Source organism: Narcine bancroftii, chromosome 3 (assembly GCF_036971445.1).
Source record: "Narcine bancroftii isolate sNarBan1 chromosome 3, sNarBan1.hap1, whole genome shotgun sequence".
Classification (NCBI taxonomy): Eukaryota; Metazoa; Chordata; class Chondrichthyes; order Torpediniformes; family Narcinidae; genus Narcine; species Narcine bancroftii.
Genome location: NC_091471.1, coordinates 348,081,979 through 348,100,851, shown reverse-complemented (window position 1 = coordinate 348,100,851; position 18,873 = coordinate 348,081,979). Strand labels below are relative to the sequence as shown.

The 18,873-nt window shown below is 42.4% G+C and overlaps 1 protein-coding gene across 6 annotated transcripts in view; it reads left to right on the top strand.

The window, feature by feature from the left end:
• The window catches only part of ube2o (ubiquitin conjugating enzyme E2 O), a 90,962-nt gene that overhangs the window by 24,523 nt on the left and 47,566 nt on the right, over positions 1-18,873 (top strand). For all 6 annotated transcript variants that reach the window (XM_069929614.1, XM_069929613.1, XM_069929615.1 and 3 more), the window contains 2 exons: positions 2,098-2,208; positions 10,953-11,050. In XM_069929614.1, the coding sequence (XP_069785715.1) occupies positions 2,098-2,208; positions 10,953-11,050 (209 nt within the window). The remainder of the gene's footprint in view (positions 1-2,097; positions 2,209-10,952; positions 11,051-18,873) is intronic.

The window sequence follows — 18,873 nt, the reverse complement described above, 5'->3', positions numbered from 1 at the left end:
GGGCCTTCACTGCTGGTAGCACCTGAATGAGGTGCTCATTGGGGATCCCTCTGGCCTCTCTTCCCGGTCTTTGTCATATTCTCTCTTGCCAGAGTGCCTTCCTTGGATGGACTCCTCACCTCTGGGGCAGGCCATGCCTCATTGGAGCTTTCCTGCCCTGGCATCGGCTTCTGGATTGCTGTGGCTACTCCCTGCAGAGGACACAGCTTTTCCCAGCCCCCCTACTGCACACTTCACATGAACAGTGCTCTGCTATAGTGTGGCCTGGCCTGAGCGAGGAGAATCTGACTTTGGAGTGCGCTGCTTGCTTCTACAGGGGCCATTTCTCCAATACCCACTTTCTCTTCCCTCTTCTTGTCATGCAGCCCAGGCTGTGACTGTCCTGGGACCCCTGGTCTGGCTTCAGGGATTTGAAGTGTCCTGGGGCACCTTCGGGAGAGCTGGTATCTCCTCCAACCAATATATTTCTGTGAGCCACATGTGGCTTGAGAGCCACAGTTTAGCCACCCCTGCTATAGAAACTTAGTTTATATAAAAATGCTAGAGAAACTCATCAAGTCATTAAGGAGCTGGATGAACTCAAGATCATTCGGGTGGCAGTAATAGAGAAAAGCTTCAGGGAGAGTCATCTCTAAAAGTCAGGTGACTGTTAGGAGAAGGAAGGGGAAAAGACAGACAGTTCAGAGTAATGGTAATTGGGGACTCATTGGTTAAAAGGTTTGGTGAACAAGATCAAGGCTTTCGGATGGTATGTTGTGCCTCGGTGCCAGGGTCAGGGATGTCTCTGAGTTCATAACATTCTAGGGGGAGAGGGTGAGCAGCCAAGTGTTGTGGTCCATGTGGGGACCAATGACATAGGAGTAGGGATGAGGCCTGAAGAAGGATAATAGGGAGTTAGGAAAGAAGTTAAAAAACAGGACCTCAAGGATAGTAATCTCAGGATTGCTGCCTGTGCCATGCACCAGAGAGTAAGAGCATGAGTTTGGCAGGTAAATGCATGACTGAAGAGTTGGGATTTCTTCTGGGGAAAGTCTGACATGTATAAAAAGGATGGGCTACACCTGAACTTGAAAGGGACCAATATCCTGGGAGGCAGATTTGCTAGAGCTGTTGGGGAGGGTTGAAACTAGTTTGGTGGGTGGGAATCAGAATGAGAGTGCAGAGATTAGAAGGACATAAGCATGAGGTTATGTGTTCTTAGTTGGTGAGGAAAGACAGGCAGGGACAAAGCATAAAGGGGTTGAAATGTCTATTTCAAAGAGTATTAGGAATAAAGGGGATCAGTATGTGGAACTATGATATTGTGGCCATTACTGAAACTTGGCTTGAGGAAGGACAAGACTGGCTGATCCAGATACTGGAGTTCCGTTGCATGGAAAATGAAATACTTTCTGAGTGGGATGGCCACATTGGGTTCCTGCACTAATGCTACACCTTTTATTTCTGGGTAGTTGCTCCCTGTCTGAACCTATGGTGAGACCATCTCACTAAAACCCTTATTTATGATCTTAGCATCCCAAATTATCTCTGGATATCCAGTTACATCTTTACCTCCTTCATCTGACCAGTCAGGAGATGCATCTACATGCATTTTCCACAGTAGCCCTTGGGCATTGTGTGATTTCTGACTTCCCACATTTCTGCGGAGGAGCACTGGACAAATTTTTTGCAATCCATGTTAACTCTTTATGAATTTTTTAAATCTAGACATGCAGTACGGTAACAGGCCATTTTGGCCATGTGTCCGTGCTGCCCAATTTACAGCCACTTAACCAATAGCCCCCAGAATGTTTTGAATGGTGGGAGGAAACTGAAGCGCCTGGGGAAAACCAACACAAGCACGGGAAGAACATACAAACTCCTTACAGAGAGTGCAGGATTCAAACCCCTGTCCCGAATGCTGGTGTGTAAAGGTGTTGTGTTAACCGCTATGCCAAACGTGCCATTGTACCGTTTAAAATGACCATTCATTTTACCCTTGTTTATTGTTTCCAGAAATGGTTTTACCACTGAGTTTAAAGTATCTAGTTTGTAATTGCTCAGTTTATTTTGTTATTTTGGTAATTTAAAAAATTTTATATTTTTGCTTTGTTATAGGATAATCAGTGTGGAACAGTGATTGATGTGAATATGGAGTGCACTTTGAAGATTCTGGGAACAAATTACATTCTTCACCCTGTCAACAGCAGAGATTTGCAGCATATTTGGGTGTGTGGGTATGATGCTGTGAAGTTACTGTTGCCTTGCTTGTGCTTGTGGTGCATTATATTTTTTTACAAGTGAGGATTTTTCTTCCCACTTTGTTTTTGGAAGCTCATTTCTCATATTAATGATTCTGATGTGTAGAATAATCTATCACTAGAAATAGTAGTGTGTAAGAAGGGTGTTTGTCGCAATGTATAATTCAAAATTGATGTATTGTAGTTTTACATGAAATTAGAATTCATGGAATAGAAACAGGCCAATTGGCAATTTGTTAGAATCCATTCAAGATTCAGTTTATTGTCGTTGTGTCATATTACATAAAATTGCTTTTGCCTGCTGTAATGGAGGCAGATTTCCTATCAGCAGAAATTACCTGGAGCTCCTCTTGCATACAGAAAGAAAAACAAAAGGTCCCCCAGAGTCACCGAGTGCCCGTAGATTTGCCTCCATCAGCCACGCAGACCAGTCTAAACCATTGTCAACCTGAGCTCCAGATCCCAACCTCTGACACTGTTCGGAACCCTTCGGCACCCCCTCGCATCCTGGTTCCGATACCTGGTATCTCTTCAGCCAGTTTTGAGTTGGTCTCCAGCAGTCCACAGCCTCCATGGGTTCCTCGCCTCGAGTCGCCAGCAGCCCGCTGCATGTATGGGTCTTTCAGCTGCAGAGACTCTCACTGGTTCGCCGCTAAGGTCATTGTCCTTTGGGTTGTCCCCTCTGCTTCTCCTTCTCAGACGGGATGGTCTCCCTGTTTTCTGGTGCTCTGCGCCAGTTCTCTGCTCCCCTGGAGTCTGTAACCCCTTGTGGCTACTGCTGATCATAGATGCTGTCATCTTGGGCACAGACCCTGCGCGGTATTTTAAATGAAACTACCATCGGCTCCTTGAATGGGTGATTCAAAGCCTGTGTGGAGCTGACTGCAGTTGACTGGGTCCGTGGCAGGACTGCCATTACAGCACCTCTGGCAGCACTGCCATTAAACTGATTCTGAGAGATGGTAAATATTAGTGGACTGGACCACATTCAAGGACTCATCTTCAAACTTTAATGAATGTGCAATAGCTCTCACTGACTTCATCAAGACTTGTGAGTGCCCACATGCACATTGTGAGTACCTTGACCAAGAGTCCTCAGAATGAGGGCGATGGCATTTAAACGTGATCCAGATCTCTTTAGGAAGTCCACGTTAGACCTGTGGAAGGATATCTCAGCAGCTTGCTTTGAAAAGGAGAATTCAACTGTATCAATAAGAAGCTCTGCACCAGCTGGCAACCCTGTCTTCAGGAGATTGAGTCAGAGGAAAGCATCTAGCTTGGATGGAGTGTCCCTGGCCAAGGATTTAAAAATCTGTGCTGACCAATTACCAATATATTCACAGATATCTTCAATATGTCACTCTAGTAGGGCTTGGTACCCAGCTGGCATCAATCATACCAGTGCCCAGGAAATGTGCACTAACCTGCCTTAATTACTATTGACCAGTAGCACTTCAACAGTGATGGTGTTTTGAAAGGCTGGTGATGAAACATATCAGCTCCTGTCTGAGCAGTGACATGGATCCAATCCAGTTCTCCTATCTTGGTAACAGTTCAATGAGGATGCCATCTCACTGGCTCTACACAAAGCCCTGGAACACCTGGACAGCAAAGATACATGCATCAGGAAGCACTTTATTGACTACAGTCTGGCATTTAAAACCATCATCCCTCTAAAACTGAACAGCAAAGTCCAAGGCCTGGGAGTTAACACTCCACTGTGTAATTGGATTGTGGATTTCCTCAACTCCAGTCAACTATCAGTGAGGATTGGCAAGAACATCTCCATCAGTACTGGAGCACCACAGGGCTGTGTTCTTGGCTCCCTGCTCTATTCATTTTACACCTGCGATTGTGTGATTTGGTATGACAAATCTACAAATTTGCCGATGACACCACAGAAATGGGATTAGTCGGCATACAGGAGGGACGTAGAAAACTTGGCTCAATGGTGCACCAGCAACAATTTTGATCTCAGTGACACTTAAACTAAGAAGCTGATTGTTGACTTCAGGAAGGGAAAGCCAGAGGTGTACAATCCAATGATCATTGGGGATCAGAGGTGGAGAGGGTGAGCAAATTTAAGTTCTTGGGAGTCAGGAGGATCTTTCCGAGATTCAAAACGCCAATGACATCGTGAAGAAAACATGTCATCGCCTCTACTTCCTCAGGAGCTGGCGGAGATTTGGAATGACATCAGAGACCCTGGCAGATTCTTCAGAGGTGTGATGGAAAGTGTGCTTTCTGCATCAAGGTCTGGCATAAATCCCTCCAAAAGGTAGTGAACACAGCCCAGGACATCACAGGCAAAACCCTTACCACTATTGAGTACATCTACAGGGAATGCTGCTGTCAGAGAGCAGCAGCAATCATCAAAGACTCCTACTATCCAGCACATGCTTTGTTCTCACTGCTGCCATCAGGAAAGAGGTATAGGTGCCACAAGACTCAGGAACAGCTGCTACCCCTCCACCATCAGACTCCTCAATGACAAACTCAATCAGGGACTCATTTAAGGACTCTTACTTTTGCACTTTATTGAGTTTTTCTCTCTCTGTATTGCAGTCAGTTTGTTTACATTTGTTATCTGTTTATAGTTCTTTATTTGTTTACATATATGTGCTGTGTAAAGTTTTTGCACTACCAATTAGGGGTAATTCTGCTCTGCCCACAGGAGAAAAGAATCTCAGGGTTGTATGTGAGGCCATGCACTCTGACAATAAATCTGAAATTTGAGTCTATCTGAGGCCAACATCACCTCTTCAAGACGATGAACCCTTGCAAGGTGTCAGGCCTTGATGGTGTATCTGGCAGGGTACTAAAAATCTGTGCAAACCAACTAGCTGGAGTATTCAGACTTTTTCAGTCTCTCACTGCTGTGTTTGGAGGTTCTCACCTCCTTTAAAAGGCATCAATTATACTGGTGTCCAAGAAGAGCAGAGTATGAGCTGCCTGAATGACTGTCACCCAGTTGCACTCCTATTTACTGTGATGTCATGACCAGAATTAACTCGTACTTCGATAAAGATCTGGATCCACTGCAATTCACCTTCTACCATAATCACTCCACAGCAGATACAATCTCACTGGCTCTCCGCTTTGCCCTGAGTTACATGAATACAACAACACATCAGGATGTTTTTCATTGACTCCATCTCAGCTTTCAACACCATCACAAACCTGGGCCTCTGCATCTCCCTCTGAATCTGGATCCTTGACTTCTTCCCACAGTCTGTACAAACTGGAAACTTCCTCCTCACGAACAATCAACATGGGCTCAAGAATGATTGCTTAGCCCACAGCTCTACACTAATGGCCATGTGGTTGGGTACAATTCAAATGCTATCTATAAATTTGCCCATGACAACACTGTATTGGGAAGAATCAGACATCAATGAGGAAACGGACAGGAGCTGGTTGAGTGGTGACACAGTAACAACCTTGCACTCAATGTTAATAGAACTAAGGAAGTGATTGTGCACTTCAGGAGTAGGAAATTAGGAGAACTCAAACCAGTCCACATTGAGGGTTCAGCAGTAGAAAGGGTTAAAATCTTCAAATTCATGGGTCTCAGCATCTCTGAAGATCTAAGTCAATGCAATTATGAAGAAGACTCACCAGCAGCTAGACTTCATGAGGAGCTCGAGGAGATTTGGTGTATCACCAAAAACTCTTGCAAATTTCTGTCCTGTAGCAGTCACGTTGCAGTGTGAAATGAAGAAAGAGAAAATGATCAATTGAGTTGAAGTTCAATTGAAAATCGTTTTTTCAAGCGGTCACGTGTAGCCTTTGAAAACCCCACATGTTCCAAATGACATCATCGCATTATGGCATCACTTGGAAACTCCCGAGCTGGTTCAATTAAGCCTCCAGTGAGCTGCTACATGCCCCCTCCCCCCTGAACCGGCGATAGGAGACTTTATTGTCATTACTGTCCACCGCTCTTGGGTGGTCATTCGCATTGGGGGTCATGGAAAGGGCTGATCAAGGTTGAAATGAGTGGCTTTAGTCGGTCAATCGTAAATGCCTCTGGATGCCCCCCAATGTCCAGTATACAAGTTGTATGATTGTTTTGTAGCACTCTGAAGGGGCCCTCTCAATCCCAGAGTTCCTATGGGATGAAGGGTGTCATTGTTCCATGCCTTGATGTGGGAACTGGGGACAATTTTCCAAGCTGCTCCCGCAGTCTCCATAAGATTTCAGTCTCTGGCACCTCCTGTCCATCAACCAACTCAGCCAATGAGGAGTTGAGAGCCTCCTTGATGCTGTTCTTATTCCCAGGAAGATCCAGCGCAGCTTATTGGTCCAATCAGGTTCCTGGAGCTGGGCCATCAGTGCAGCCTTCATGTGCCTATGGAACCGCTTCACCAGGCTATTTGACTGTGGGTGGTAGAATGTTATGTGGTGGAGCTGCATTCCCAGCAGTTGCGACAAAACATCCCAGAGTGTAGAGGTAAACTGTGGGGTTTTTATGGTCAATGAGTCCATCATAGGAACTGCCTCTGGTCACCTAGTGAATCTATCGATGACCATTAGCAAGTACCTTGGCCCTCGTGACACTGGAAATGGCTGACAATGTTGACATGCACGTGGTCGAATCTGCGCTGCGGTGGCTGGAAAGGCTGAAGCAGTACCTTCATGTGCCTTTGCATTTTTTGCAGATTGGCAGTCCATGCACATCTTTGCCCAGGATATGATCTGCTTTTTGAGTCCATGCCATTCAAACTTGTAGACTATCAGGCAGACCGTTGCTCAAATGGAGAGGTGGGACAATATGTGAATGGCATAGAAAATGCAACGACTCCACGCAGCAGGGATGATAGGGCGAGGCTGACCTGTGGAAACATTGCTCAGGAGAGTGGTGCCTTGGGGGCCAAAGGCTACATCCTTGAGTTGCAGGCTCATGACAGCAGTTCTATAAGCTTGGAGTTCGTCCTGGCACTGAGCTTTGGTGAGCACCATGTAGTCGACACCATTACTGCTTGAATGAAGGAGTGGGGGCATCAGTTGCCATATTAATCTTACTGGAGATGTGTTTAATCCTGATTGAAAACTTTGATACATAAGATAGGTGGCTTTGCTGGCGGGCTGACCAAGGATCTAATGCCTTCGTTAAGGTGAACGTTAGTGGTTTGTGGTCAGTAAAAACTGAAGCCCTGCCCTCCAAAAAATAGAAGTGTCTGACCTCTAGGTACAGTGCTAGCAGTTCCCTATCTAATGTGCTGTATTTTGTCAATGGAGGTGGCTACTTAAAAAAAAAAGTGCTAGAGGCTTTCATTGGTATACTGTTCCAAGACCCCGCCTACTGCAGCGTTGGATGCGTCTCTCGTCAAGGTGGTGGGTGCATCCATTTGTGGATGGACCACCAATGTTGCCTTCGCTAGTGTCTTTGGTCTGCTGGAATGCTACCATCGTCTCCTTTGTCCACTCGAGTTCTTCAGCATCGCTGGACACAAGGTCGAAGAGGGGTTGCATGATATGAGCTGAAGAGGGTAGAAAGCGACAATAGAAATTGACCATCTCCACAAATTCCTAGAAGCCTTTGGTATTGAGGATGGCTTCCACCTTGCTTAACAATGGAACGACATCCGGCTGCTGATCTGATGTCCCAAGAATTTGATAGAGGACTGCCAGAATTTGTACTTGGCAGGGTTCACAGTTAACCCAAACTCCTATAAGCGGTCGCAGAGTAAATATAAATGCTGCAGGTGCTCTTTGTGGGAGTGGCTGGCGACGAGAATGTTGTCCAAGTATACAAAAAGGAAGTCCATGCCACGCCCCACTGCATCGATCAGTCGCTGAAGTGTTTGTGGAGCCCAAAAGGCACTCTCAAAAATTCAAAAAGACGGAATGGTGTTATGGTGGTGGTCTTGGGCATCCTCTGGGTTTTGGTGGTACCCACGCACCGTCAATTTTAGAAAATATCCTGGCCTCATGAAGATGAGCTGTAAAGCCCTGTATGTGGGGCGCAGGAATAGCATTCTGCAGTGATAGTGTCATTGGGATGCCTGTAATCCCTGCAAGGTCTCTAGTCTCTCATGGCTTTGGGCACCATATGTAGTGGGGAAGCCCACTGGCTATCAGACCTGTGTATGATTCCAAGTTCTTCCATTTTGTGTAACTCCTGTTTTTCAACTTGCAGTTTGTCAGGTGTCAGGCTCAGCTGTGTGTAGGAGGTTCTTGGGTGAGAATGTGGTGTGTGACACCATGTTTGGGTATGGTAGTGGAGAACTTGGGGAGTGACAATGTCCAGAAACTCTGCAAGAAGCTTGGCAAATTCATTGTTCGAGTACTCCACTGTGTCTAGATGTGGGGTGGATAGTTTGGCTTTTCCAAGGTGGAAAGTCTGGAACATTGAGTGGGCTCTGAGGAAGTTGGCACCCAGCAATAGCTGGGACAGCAGCAAAAATGAACTTCCATGTGAACTTATTGTCGTATGACTTGAACTGAAATGAGCACTGGACCTGTGTTCCTGCTACAGGTGTCTAAACCCAAAATAGGAAGTACACTAACCTCCACACCCGTGTCGACTAGAAATTTGCTCAGGGAGAATTCATCCCAGACGTAAAGTAGGCTGTTTCAGTGGCCAGCCGTCATAACCATTAATGACGACTGGTGTTTCCTCGGAAAAGTACAAGGGTGTCAGCAGTGGTGAGCTCCAGAACCCTATTGTGAATGGTAAAAATACCAGGTGGTTGTCATGGAGTCGTGCTCCTCTTGGGGGGAATGTGTGCCCTCGTCGCTGGTACTTGTGGAGCTTGGGGCTTTGGTTGTGATGCAGCACTAATTTCTGTGGGTCTTGTGCCTTGCTGTTTTACATGCCACAATGTCTGCACGGGCGGCCACTGTTCTAAGGTTATCAAAGTCCTCATCAGCCAGCATGAGGCGGATGTCTTCTGGCATATTCTCTAAAAACATCCGCTCGAAGAGCAAGTCCTCTGGCTGTCTGCTAGTGCCAACATGTCCAAAGGGGTGCGGTCCCCCAGGCCATGGATATGGAGGAGCTGTGCAGCTTGTTCGTGTCATAAGAGACTATAAATCCAGAAAAGGAGGGCTTTTAGGGCTTTGTACTTGCCAAGAAGTGAAAGGTCTTGCAGCAAATCCACTACTCGATCGGCCATGTCCTGGTTGAGTGCACTTACCACATGATAATATTTAGTGGCATCCACTTCTATCTTGCGAATGTGGAACTGTGCTTCAGCCTCCTCGAGCCAAACTTCAGGCAATTTGAACAAAACCACTGCATTGTCCATGTTGGGCCCAAAATTTGTTTGGGCTTGTTGTCACCAATGTAGCAACTATGTTGTAGTGCGAAATGAAGAATAAGAAAATGACCAGACAGAGTAGAGTTGAAGTTCAGTAAAAGTCGTTTTTCAAACGGTCACATGCAGGCTTTTAAAACCTTGTGTGTTCCAAATAACATCATCGCATGGTGACGTCATGACTTCACTCAGAACTCCTCGAGTGATTAAGCCTCCAGTGAGCCACTACAGTACCATGGAGAGTATTCTGACTGGTTGCATCCCAATCTGGAATGGTGCCAATGCACAGGACATAAAAAGACTGCAGAGTTGTGAACTCGGCCAGCGACATCATATACATCAGCCTTCACTCTATCGAAGACATCTACAAGAGGTGGTGTCTCAAAAGTGCAGCCTTTATCCTCTTTGACCCTCATCACCCAGGCCATACTCTCTTCTCGCTGCTACCATCAGGAAGGAGGTACAGGAGACTGAAAACTAACATCTACTAGTACAAAACAGCTTTTTCCCCTCTCCCATCAGTTTTCTGAATGAACAATGATCAACAGACTTCAGTTTTCTCTTTGGCACTAATTTTTTTCTTTAAAAGTAATTGTTTTTGTAATTTTGCACCTGTAATGCTGCCACGAAAAAAGGAAATTTCTTGACAATAAATTCTGATTCTGATATTTTCAAAGAGAAAACCACAGATTGATCAACTTGGATATGCTGAAGAAACATTGTATCTGAGTAACTTAAATGAAGTTTCTCCTTTTGAACTTTTCCTCCTTTCTCATTTGATCTGTAGATATTTGTGTATCTTCCTAATTCACCTAATCCCCTTGCATGAGATTTCAAGTTGAAGTAAATTTTCTTCTAGAATTTGTCAGTTTTGTGGCCTCGTGGTGGTCACAACCACCTGTGGGCTTGCTGCTCTATTCAGATCTTAGTACAATAGAAGTCCATAAATCTGGACTGCTTGGGGATTGGGCAGTACTGATTCTGAGGCGGTACTTTTAAAATTAAAATTCATTTATAAAAATGAGCAGTTTTAAAGAAAAAATAAAGTGGTCACTTGTTGTCTCAGTGCATCTGCACACAAAAGCCACTACATTTAAAAAGTTTTAGATTTTGAAAAGTCTGATTCTTGAATGGTCCAGATTTCTGGCTTCCACAGTTTTGGACTTCTACTGTACTACGTTGTCATTTTGACTTGATTCCAATCTCTGAAATATTCCTTTAACATGTTCTCCAATTCTTGTAAGTTTCTGGATCTCTACCAGTGTGCACAGAAGCTGTGTGACAACTGGCTGAATTTCTAAGCAGGCACTTTGCATAACATCGATTCTGCAAATGATTTCTGGTACTCATTTGCGTAGCTATTGCAATATTTGTATTTAAAATTTGGATTTTAATGCCAAAGCAGAGCAGACCAATTATAAAAGTAACACATGTTAAATTTTTTTTAAAGCCATTTGTCTATGGTGACTACATCGCCTTTGATTTCTGGCTCGGGAAGGTTGATAACATCGTTGCCCAGCTGATCTTGAAATTATCCAATGGAGCCAGGTATTCATCTCCAGCAGATTATTTGTAATGTAAATGTCGTTTGGGTGTCTAAAATAGAGCTACACAATTTAATCTGGATTGGATTTTATGATGGTTCTAGTTATGAAAGAGAAATATTGGTCAGTTTTGTGCTCTGATAGAATGTGGAACATTACAGCACATCCTCCAGCCCTCGATGTTGTGCCAACCTAGATAAACCTGCATTTTTTATTTTTAAAAAACCTTCCCTATCTCATTTCCCTCTAATTTTATTTCATCCATGTGCCTGTGTCTTTTAAATGTCCCTAATGTACCATGTTCTACCACCACCCCTGACAATGCATTCCAGGCACATGTTCTTTTTTCAAAACTTGCCCCTGATGTGTCCTCCCAAACTTTTCTCCCCTCATTTTGTACAGATGTCCTCGGGTGTTTGCTACTCTCACCCTGGGAAAAGGGTGCTGTCTACCTTGTCTATACCTCATAATCTTGCAGACCTTTCATCCTTCTTTTCTTCAAAGAGAAAAATCCCAGCTCTGCTAACCTTGCCTTATAAAACATGTTTTCCAATCCAGGCAGCATCCTGATAAATCTCCTCTGCCCTCTCCAGAGCTTGCACATCCTTTGTATAATGAGATGACCAGAACTGAACACAATATTCCAATTGTGATCTAACCACAGTCTTGTAAAGCTGCACATTATCTCTCTGCTTTGAACTCAATCTCCTGACTAATGATGGCCAGCACACCATTAGCCTTTTTTAATTTAAAATATTTTTATTGATGATATTATATATTATAAATACTTAAACAGTACAGTTATATATTGTACTAAGATTCAAAAGAAAAAAATTATTAAGCTTTTCAAGGTTAAAAAAAAAAACCAGAGCACAATAATTTTGAAGAATAGAATTAACAAAATAATAGGTAAAGAATTTCCACAGGATCTCGAGTTATTCCTTTTGGGAAACATCATGGTCATGAGGCTTCCAATTTGTGTTGATCACATTGCACAGGGATTACTTGGAAGTTGGACTCTCATCTGGGCATTGCATGTTGGAATATGGAAATGCAGAGCTGTGTTCCCTTAGAGAAAATTACCTATAACCCAAGGAAAAAATGAAACTTTTCTTAAAAGCTGGCAACCATACCTGCGTTACGTAGGTACAAGGATATAATACAGCCTGCACCCCCCCCCCCCCCCCACCCTTGTCTATGGGGGGGGGGGGGTGGGCAGTGGGTTCTATTCCAATCAGGCTGGGTCGAGATGAACACAAGAGACCTGGAGACAGGAGTTGAGCTCCGACAGACCTTGTGATTAATGTTTTTTCTTTCTTTTTCCCTTTTTCCTTTTTAATTTATTTGTCTTCAGTTAGTGGCTTTTTTATGTTAAATAAGCATTTTGCCTTTTCATTTAAGTCTTTTTATTTAAATGGTCAGTGTTTCTTTTGGTTGTTTTCTGTTGAGGCGTGATAAAACCAGACTTAGCAGAAGAAATGTGATTGTTGTATTATTGGAACTGTATATATTCAAACCACACAAAAAACCCAAAAGAAAAATACATTTTTAAAATCAAAACCCCTTACCACTAAGTAAAGTTAAAAGTTAACATATAGGAATCAAGTGACAACTACTTGGAAATGGACAACACCAATATTTCAGAACAATTCTAATTCTTAAGATTATAATAATATTCCATAAATGGGCCCATGTCTTTTGGAAGTTAATATTTGAATCTTTGGTGTATCTATTTTTTTCTAAACTTAAACAAGACATAATATCATTTAACTACTGAGTATTATCTTTCCATTTAATCAATTGCACGTCTGGCTATTAATGAAGTAAAAGATAAAATTTGGTTTTGAGTTGGAGTCAGTAAAACATCATTTTGAAATGACCCAAATAGAGCAATTAAAGGGCAGGATTTTAATTTAAACGAGAATCACTGATAATGTTAGAAAAATTATGGAAAGATATCTTTCAAAACTAGGCCAAGTTCAGAACATGTGAACCAAAGAAGCTTCACCAATTTTGCATTTGTCACACAGAGGATTTAGATTTGAATAAAAATGGGGCAATTTAACTTTTTAAACCATTAGCCATTTTAACTACTATTTCAATCTGAGAAGCAACCTTGAAAAATCTATGGATTTGGACCCTAAGGTCCCTCTGCTATTTTGCACTCGTGCCTTTCACCATGTAATCTGTTTTGAAGTTTTTCCTTCCAAAATGCATCTCTTCACACTTATCCAGATTGAACGACATCTGCCCATCTTTATCCTGTTGTAACCTACAATAATCTTCTATACTATCTGCAACACCTCCAACCTTTGTGTCATCCACAGACTTTCTGACCCATCCCTCTACTTCTTTGACCAGGCCATTTATAAAAATCATAAAGAGCAGGAGTTCCAGAACAGATCCCTGTGGAACTCCACTAGTCACTGAATGCCAGGCAGAATACTATCCTCTTGTTTCTGCAGGCAAGCCAGTTCTGAACCCACAAAGTGAAGGTTCTATGGGTCCCATGCCTCATGACTTTCTGAACAAGTGTACCATGGGGAACCTTGTCAAATACCTTATTAAAATCCATATATACCACATTTGCTGCCCTACTGTCATCAATTTTTTTGTTGCCTTCTTAAAAGACAGTGAGGCTTGTGGGGCATAACTTACCCCTCTCAAAGCGATGCTGACTATCCCTGAGAAGGCTATATTTCTTTTAAATGCTCGTAATTCCTGTTCAGTTTGTCTCCAATAGTGATGTGCAGATAATAATGTCAGATTCAAAAGGAGATGCAAGAAGGTGGATAAGTTTTCCAGAACAGATGGATTGCACCCTTGAGTCCAGAAAGAGGTACTGGTAGAGATTGTGGAAGCATTGGTAATGATCTTTCACGAATCAGTAGATTCTGACATGGTCCTGGAGGACTGGAAAATTGCAAATGCCACCCCACTATTCAAGAAGGAAGTGAGGCAGTAGAAAGAAAATTTTGACTGGTTGGCCTGATATCAGTGGTTGGGAAGGTGTTGGAGTTGATTGTAAAGTATGAGGTTATGGAGTACTTGGAGGCATATGACAGGATAGGCCAAAACCAGTATGGTTTCTTTTGGAGAAAATCTTGTGGATGTTGTGTATTTGGATTTTCAGAAGGCATTTAACAAGATACTGTACATAAGGCTACTTAACAGGATAAGAGCCCATGGTAATACCAAGGAACATACTAGCATAGGTAGAGCATTGGCTGATCAGCAGGAAACAGAATTGGAATACAAGGATTATATTCTGATTTGCTGCCAGTCGCTAGCAGTATTCCACAGGGGTTAGTGTTGAGACTGCTTTTTATGTGGTATATTAATGATTTGGTGAATGACTGTAGCCAAGTTTGCAGATGATACAAAGGTAGGTGGAGGAACAGGTAGTTCCTGAAGCTGCAGAAGGACTTGGACAGATTAGAACTGACAGGGAAGCGGCAAGAGAAAAATGGTGGAAAGTGTACGCTCATGCACTTTGATAGAAAAATAAATTATTTTTTAAATGGTGAGGAAATACCCAGATGCAAAGTGACCTCGGATCCCTTGTGCAAGATAGCCTAAGGTAAACTTGTGTGTTGAGATGGTGGTGAAGAAGGCAAATGGAATGCTGACCTCCTGAGCCAAAAGCTCTGCAAAAGGTAGTGGACAGCTCAGGACATCACAGGTAAAACCATCCCCACCATAGAGAACATCTACAGGGAAAGTTGCCATCAGAGAGCTGCAACAATCATCTAGGATCCACACCACCCAGCACACGGTCTGTTCTTGCGGCTACCATCAGGAAAGGGGTATCAGCGCCACGACTCGCACCAGCTGTTCAAGAACAGCTGCTCCCCCTCCACCATCAGACTCCTCAACAATAAACTCAATCAGGGACTTAAGGACTTGTATACTTTATTGATTTTTTTCTCTCTCTATTGCAGTTGGCTTGTTTTCATTTCTCTTTATATTTTTGTTTAAGATAAACAAATAGAAAATTTAGAGAAAAACACATTACAACTCATCTCGTATACAAGTACAAAAAAAGGATGGAACTACATTGACAGTTCCTTTTAATCCACATGAGAAACAAATTATTGAATTAATATATAACCATGCTGAAACCCATATTTGCCAAATTAATCCAAATAAAAGTTGATTTTTTTTTAAAAACCTAAAAAAATAAATCTAATCTACCTCCTCCCTCTAATCAAGGTAACCTTTGTAAAAGAAAAGGGAAATTATGGATTGGCTAGTACATTTCTTTTTGTTTATAATGTTTCTGAATTCATTTCTTTTTGCACTGTCAATAAGTGGTAATTCTACCTCACCTGCTGTAAAAAGGATCTCAGGGTTGTACGTGATATATATGTACTCTGACAATAAATCTGAATCATTTCAAGAGAAATAGAATATAAGAGCAGGAATGTGATGTTGAGGCTTTATAAGGCACTAGTGAGAATTTAGGAGAATGAAGAGGATCTAATTGAAACACTGAATGTTGAAAGATATGGGCAGAATAGATGTAGAAAGGTTGTTCCTATGGTGGGAGAGTCTTGGACAAGAGGGATTGAAGGGTGCCCACAGAATAGAATTGTGGAGGAATTTATTCAGCTGGCGGGTGGTAAATCTGTGGAATTGCCATTAGTGATGTGGAGGCCAAGACAATGGGTGCAATTAAGACAGAGATTGATAGGTTCTTGATGAGCCAGGCATCAAAGGTCTTGGGGAGAAGGCCGAGCAGTGGGGCTGAGTGGGGAAAATGGATTGACTCAAAGGGCAGAATAGGCTATTTCTGCTCCTATAGCTTGTGGTCTTCTAGAATGTAGGTGGAGGAGGGGTGATATTGGGAGACTCCCAATTCTTCAGCACCCCTACCTGGCTCTATCTGGTCCACCCTTCCTTGATCCACCTATCACTTGCTGATCCTTGCTGTATCTGGACATTTTGCCCCTCCACTCTGTCTTGTTGTAGGGTTTCAACTGGAAATGTTGATTATTCCTTTTCCTCATGATTGCTGCTCAACCTGCTGTGTCCTTCCAGCAGTGTCTGAAGGATACTGTTCGCCAGAATCCCCTCCAACAACTACATCAATACTGATATCTGGTTCGCTGGGCTGGAGTTCTGTGGCTTGTTCTGTCTTTTTAAAACCACAACATGAGGATGCACCTGGTCAGATCTTACAGATTTGTCCACTCCAAGGCCACCATTGACATGGTCCAAGATGACACTCGTTTGGTTCATTTTCATTATCTTCACAGTGAAAGCGGAGAACTATTCATTTAAAATCTGATCCCTGTCCAGTGGCTCCACACAAAGGCAGCCATATTGAGTTTTCATGGGACAATTTAACTCCTCACTGTTCCAGATGTAAAAATAATAATGAATGGATTTCATTTTCTCCCTTGCCATCCTTTTAGTTATTTGGGATTTTCCTTTATCCAAGATTTCCAAGCAACTGCAATATACTTTTTGGCTGCTGCTAATGCTATTTTAACAAGTTCTGTCAGATATCTAGTTAATTTCAATTTGTCTTATCCTTATAATGTTACCTAATAAAAATAAATCTGCATTTTGTTGAAATTGGACTCTTGTAATTTATTCTAAAAAAAAATTCCTAATTACAGCAAAAAGGTCTTACATTTTTTTTACATATACTTATTTAAAATAAAACCACTTAGCAAATATATTACAATACTACCCTGAATCTTGAGGCTATGTTCCAGTTCTCGTCTCATCTACCAGTGGAAACAACTTGCCTATCTATCTTACCAATTTCATAATTTTGTTTCTAGAAGGTTCCCTCTCAATCTTCTCAATTCCAGCTATTACAGTCTCAGATGATTTAATCTCCCTTCATAGGCTAACTCCCTTATCTCTGGAATCAAGTGAACCTCCTCTGCACTACCTCCAAGGCCAGTATATCCTCTTTCAAGTAATGAGACCAGAACATCGGAAAGTTTGGGAGATTGTTTCGTTGAGCTCCTATCCACTAAACTTTCCCTTTATTAGAATATTTTCCCCCAACTTGTGTGTGTATGTATATATACAGAGAGATATTTTGGGCCCTTTGCCCCTGACAATTCAGTTTAAAACCTCCCAAGAGGTTTCCTTGCCAGGTTATTTGTCTCCTTCCAGTTCAGATGCAACCTTTCTCTTATACAGGTCACCTGTCCCAGAAGAGTTTTGATTCAATTACTTTGCCTGATTTACTGGCCTATCTTTTGATTCCTAACTTCCCTTTGTTGTCTGAAATGGTTGAATAAATAGCATTTGTAGTTTGAAGATAAGAAACTCTGGTGATGAGAAATTTTGGCTTAAAGGCAGAGGTCAGAATGGGACTCGGAAGAAGAATTAAAGTTACAGGCAACTGGCCTCAGGATTACCCTTGTGCGGTAAGAAATAGGAGCAGGAGTCAGCCATCTGGAACCAACTATTCATTAAGATCATTGCTCATCTAGATGTGGATTTGGGTCCATCGCCCACTTCCCCTAATTCCCTTAGTCAAACAACTATTTGTGTCTTAAAAACATTTAATGAGAGGTAGCATCTCCTGCTTCATTGGGCAGAGAATTCCACAAATTCACTACGACATAGGAGTTCCTCCTCATCTTTTTTGACATATAACAGGCCAATTCAGCACTATGAGTCTGTGCTGCCCATTTCACACCTCATTAACCTACACCCTGGTACATTTTTGAAGGGTGGGAGGAAACTGGAGCCCCCAGAGAAAACCTATGTGGACACGGGGAGAACGTGCAAACTCCTCACAGACAGCTCAGGATTTGAATCCAAGGTCTGGTCCCGATCGCTGATGTCGTGCTATCTATCTAAATCTACTTCTCCGAATCTTGAGGCCAGTCCCCTCGTTCTTGTCTCACCAACCAGTGAAAACAACCTTGCTATTTTTATCTATTCCTTTTGTGATTTTGTGTTTATGTAGCATCCCACCCACCCCTCTCATTCTGAACTCAAATGAATGTTGACCCAGGCTTATTGATCTTGCCTCAAATGAACCCCTTCAGTGTTCCTCAGTGTTAATCCAATCTGCATTTTATTTCTCCAATGTAGAAGCGATCATATGAAAAATACGCACTAAATGCAGTACATGAGAAGAATATATAGGTAAATGTTAACTTTAAAAAATAATGATTTGAGTTTAATAAAAAAACATACACACATACTAATCCAATACATGGGCTGCAATGTAAGAAAAGAGATAATTTGTACTTCTCAAATTATATCTTAAACGTACAAAGTATAAATTGAATGTACCCTTCTCGATCAAACCCATTTTATCAAAATATCTCAAAAGAAAAATGAAACTAAGAACACACACACACACACACACACACACACACACACACACACACACACACACACACACACACACACACACACACACACACACACACACAGAGCTGATCAAACTCCTCCCTCTAAACAAGGCTAACTTGCACATCTTGTATACATAGGAGACGAAATACGACATTCAGAAATCAGATAACGCTGCTCAGAAGCATCCAAGCACCCTAATTCTTTAAATTATGATAATACTCCATGAATGGGCCCCACGCCTTGCACAAATTCACCTTTACATCTTTAACATTTTTATATCTGATTTTTTAAAAATAAACTTAGGAAAGACATAACCTCCTGTATCAGATTGTTAACTTGAAGAATCTTTTGCCCTGAGTAGGGGAATTGATAACCAAAGGACACAAGTTTAAATTGGGGGGAACCTGAGGGGTAACCTTTTACTCAAAGGGTGGTGGGTGTATGGAATGGGCTGCTGGAGGAAGTGGTTGAGGCAGGGACTTTTACAGTGTT